General features: G+C 68.1%; 1 protein-coding gene across 1 annotated transcript; it reads left to right on the top strand.

Moving 5' to 3' along the window:
* The first annotated feature begins 502 nt into the window (after positions 1 to 502).
* Positions 503 to 3,367, top strand: NEUROD2 (neuronal differentiation 2). Its single transcript, XM_041001348.1, has 2 exons — positions 503 to 692; positions 1,881 to 3,367. The coding sequence occupies exon 2, from the start codon at positions 1,886 to 1,888 to the stop codon at positions 3,032 to 3,034; it is 1,149 nt and encodes a 382-aa protein (XP_040857282.1). The 5' UTR covers positions 503 to 692; positions 1,881 to 1,885; the 3' UTR covers positions 3,035 to 3,367.
* Positions 3,368 to 3,606: the final 239 nt, after the last annotated feature.

Below are 3,606 nucleotides of genomic sequence, written 5' to 3'. Positions count from 1 at the left end.
GGTGGAGGAGACCCTCCTGGGGGTGAGGGCAAGGAAGGGGGTCCCTTCTCCCCACCCAGGGTCTTCTGGACCCTAACCCACCTCCGAGGCCTGTAGGGAGGAAATGGACAGAGCGGCACCCTACGGGAGTCTCAGAATTGGTGGCCGCCCCAAGCTCCCTGTTCCCAGGCTGGCCACCCCATTGTTCCCAGGTCGGGGGCTGGGGGGAGTAGGGGAGAGCCCTTTCTCCCGAAGGGGGGCAATTCCTCCCCCTCCCGCCTCCATCCCTGATTTCCCTGCGTTGGGCGGGGATGGGAGGGCGATGGAGATATTTATTTATTTCCTTTATTTATTTAATTTTTTTTTTTTTTGGAGTAGAGAGTGACAGATGGCGGCGGGTCCCGGGGGAGCCGGCTCTCCCCCAATGCAGACGCATGCCAATCACCGTCTCTCATGTGATAGCTGCTGCCCGTGACGTGCCAAGCCCATATGGCCTGGCATAGAGGCTGGTACCCCGCCTGGTAGAGATGCCACACTCGCTCCGCGGTTCGCATGGCGCTCTGAAGACGCCGGCGCCCGCCGCCTTGAGGAGCCGCTGCCCCCGCTCCCTGACGATGGGGGAACAATGAAATAAGCTAGAGAAGCCCTCTTCTCCCCCCTCTCTCTCGCCCCCTCCCCCCTCCCCTCCCCTCTCCCCTTGACTCCTCTCCGAGGTAAGTTGTCCGAAAGGGGGCTGCGTCTGACCCGCCGCCTGGAAAGGGGCGGCCGCTTCGGCCGATGGGACAGTCCCCCATCCTCCTGGCCCAGGACGATCCCACCCCACACACTGGGTGGGCATCCGAGGCAACCCCTGGTCCGCGCTCCCCTAAGGGCTGCAGCTCAGGGGGGCGCGGAGGGAGGCGTCTCTGCCCCGCCGCGGGCTGGGCTGGGGTGGGGTGGGGTGAGGAGGCAGAAGCCCCGGTGGGGGCGCGACGAGGTCGAGACGGGGAACCCCCTCATCCCATGGTTGTCCCGAAGGAACCCGCGACCTTTCCCCCCACCCCCACCCCCCCAAAAAAGAGAAAAGCAAACAAACAAATTTGGATATCTCCCTAACGATCCCGAAATACAACGAGATCCGGAGAGCCGTGCGGGAGGCAGGCAGTTTGCAGAGGGGAAGGGGGTCCCTGGCCGCGGGGGAGACGGAGTGGGCTCGCTCCGGCGTCTCCTCCCCACGCCCAGCTCTCGGCTCCCTGGCGTCCGGGGCCGGCTCCTCGAGCCGAGCACGCACCGGCGGCAGGAGTCGATCCTGCCGCCTATGGAGCTGGGGCTGCCGGGGATGGGGGCCGAGCCGGGGGCGGCGCGCGGCCAAGTTGCAAATTGGATTAGGGAGCGTGGGGGTGAGAGCGGGCGAGGGGCGGTGGGGTGGGGGAGCCCGGCCGAGGGGCCCCGGCCGCGCGAGCCTCGGAGCTGGGCAGCGGTCTGCACCGGCGGCCGCCCAGCCTCGCTCCGCCGCGGGCAGCGATCGGACATTCCGGGCGGGCGCGCCGCCTCTCCAGGCTAGGCTCTCTGGTCCTTTCAGCTGCCCCCGAACCTCCGCCGCTGCACTCGATCCCCGCCCTGACCCTAAGAGCTGGCCGCGGGGAGCCCCCATTCCAGTGAGGGGCGGAGCTGGGGCCCAGCACCTGAGCGAGGGCCTGGGCCGAGATCCCAGGCGGGCGGCGACCGGGCAGGGCAGGGCAGGGCTGGCTTTGGGCGGGGCACGAGGGAGAAGGTGGGCGTCCCCGGGTCGTTTCTGGGGCAGGACCCCGCAGGAGCCGGGGGTGGGCGGTGGGGGTGGGCGGCGGGCGTCGTGACCCCTGCGCGCCCCTCACTCTGTGCTGTCTCCCTTTCCTGCCCACCCGCCCGCGGGGCGCCCTCAGGCACCATGCTGACCCGGCTATTCAGCGAGCCCGGCCTCCTCTCGGACGTGCCCAAGTTCGCCAGCTGGGCCGACGGCGACGACGACGAGCCGAGGAGCGACAAGGGCGACGCACCGCCGCCACCTCCTCCAGCGCCCGGGCAGGGGGCTCCGGGACCAGCCAGGGCCGCCAAGCCGGTTCCTCTCCGCGGAGAAGAAGTGCCGGAGGCCGCGTTAGCGGAGGTCAAGGAGGAAGGCGAGCTGGGGGGCGAGGAAGAAGAGGAGGAGGAGGAGGAGGAAGGGCTGGACGAGGCGGAGGGCGAGCGACCCAAGAAGCGCGGACCCAAGAAGCGCAAGATGACCAAGGCGCGCCTAGAGCGCTCCAAGCTGCGGCGCCAGAAGGCGAACGCGCGGGAGCGTAACCGCATGCACGACCTGAACGCGGCTCTGGACAACCTGCGCAAGGTGGTGCCGTGCTACTCCAAGACGCAGAAGCTGTCCAAGATCGAGACGCTGCGCCTGGCCAAGAACTACATCTGGGCGCTCTCGGAGATCCTGCGCTCCGGCAAGCGGCCCGACCTGGTGTCCTACGTGCAGACTCTGTGCAAGGGTCTGTCACAGCCCACCACCAACCTGGTGGCCGGCTGCCTTCAGCTCAACTCGCGCAACTTCCTTACGGAGCAGGGAGCCGACGGCGCGGGCCGCTTCCACGGCTCGGGTGGCCCGTTCGCCATGCACCCTTACCCGTACCCGTGCTCGCGCTTGGCGGGAGCGCAGTGCCAGGCGGCCGGCGGCCTGGGCGGCGGCGCGGCACATGCCCTGCGGACCCACGGTTACTGCGCCGCCTACGAGACGCTGTACGCGGCGGCGGGCGGCGGCGGCGCGAGCCCGGACTACAACAGCTCCGAGTACGAGGGCCCGCTCAGCCCCCCGCTCTGCCTCAACGGCAACTTCTCGCTCAAGCAGGACTCGTCGCCCGACCACGAGAAGAGCTACCACTACTCTATGCACTACTCGGCGCTGCCCGGCTCGCGGCCCGCGGGCCACGGGCTGGTCTTCGGCTCTTCGGCCGTGCGCGGGGGCGTCCACTCGGAGAATCTCTTGTCTTACGATATGCACCTTCACCACGACCGGGGGCCCATGTACGAGGAGCTCAACGCGTTCTTCCATAACTGATTCCTCGCGCCTGGTCCCCTGCTTTTTTTCTTTGGCCTTTGCGCCCCACCCCCCAACACCCCCACCCCCAAGGGCAGGGGCATCCTCACCTTCCCGGCGCCGGGCGCGGGGAGCCGGGAGCGCAAGGGCCGACGCTGCAGGGCCTGTGGCTCTCCGGAACGCCGCGGGCCTCTGTATCCCTGGGTGGTCCGTCCCAGGGGCCTGGCATCCCCACCAGGGGACAAGCCTCCACTCTACCCTCCCACCCCCCCAAGGGTTCGCTCCTTCTTGATCCCAGGAAGTGTTTCTCCAGGGACCTCTCTCCAAGCGCTCCCCAGGGACCACCCCAGTCCCTGCAGGTCTGAAAGCATGGGTGAGGTGGGCAGCGGAGCTGAGGGGTGAGGTTTTTCTCCTCTCCGCATTTATTGTAAAAACCAACGACCTGCCGAGGCAAAAAGCAACCGGGCAAAGGGGCCAGAAGCCAGGGCCCCGGGCCGGAGAGTCGGGGGTGGGGACCTGGACCGCCTTCACCCTTACCCCCGAGTCTCCCGTTTTTTCCGACTTTTATTTTAGCGGGAGGGGACGTGGATTGA

This window comes from Ochotona curzoniae, unplaced genomic scaffold (genome assembly GCF_017591425.1).
Source record: "Ochotona curzoniae isolate NIBS_2020 unplaced genomic scaffold, NIBS_Ocur_1.0 scaffold_2453, whole genome shotgun sequence".
NCBI lineage: Eukaryota > Metazoa > Chordata > Mammalia > Lagomorpha > Ochotonidae > Ochotona > Ochotona curzoniae.
Note: the sequence above shows the minus strand (reverse complement) of the source record. Positions and strands in the feature narration are given on the sequence as shown.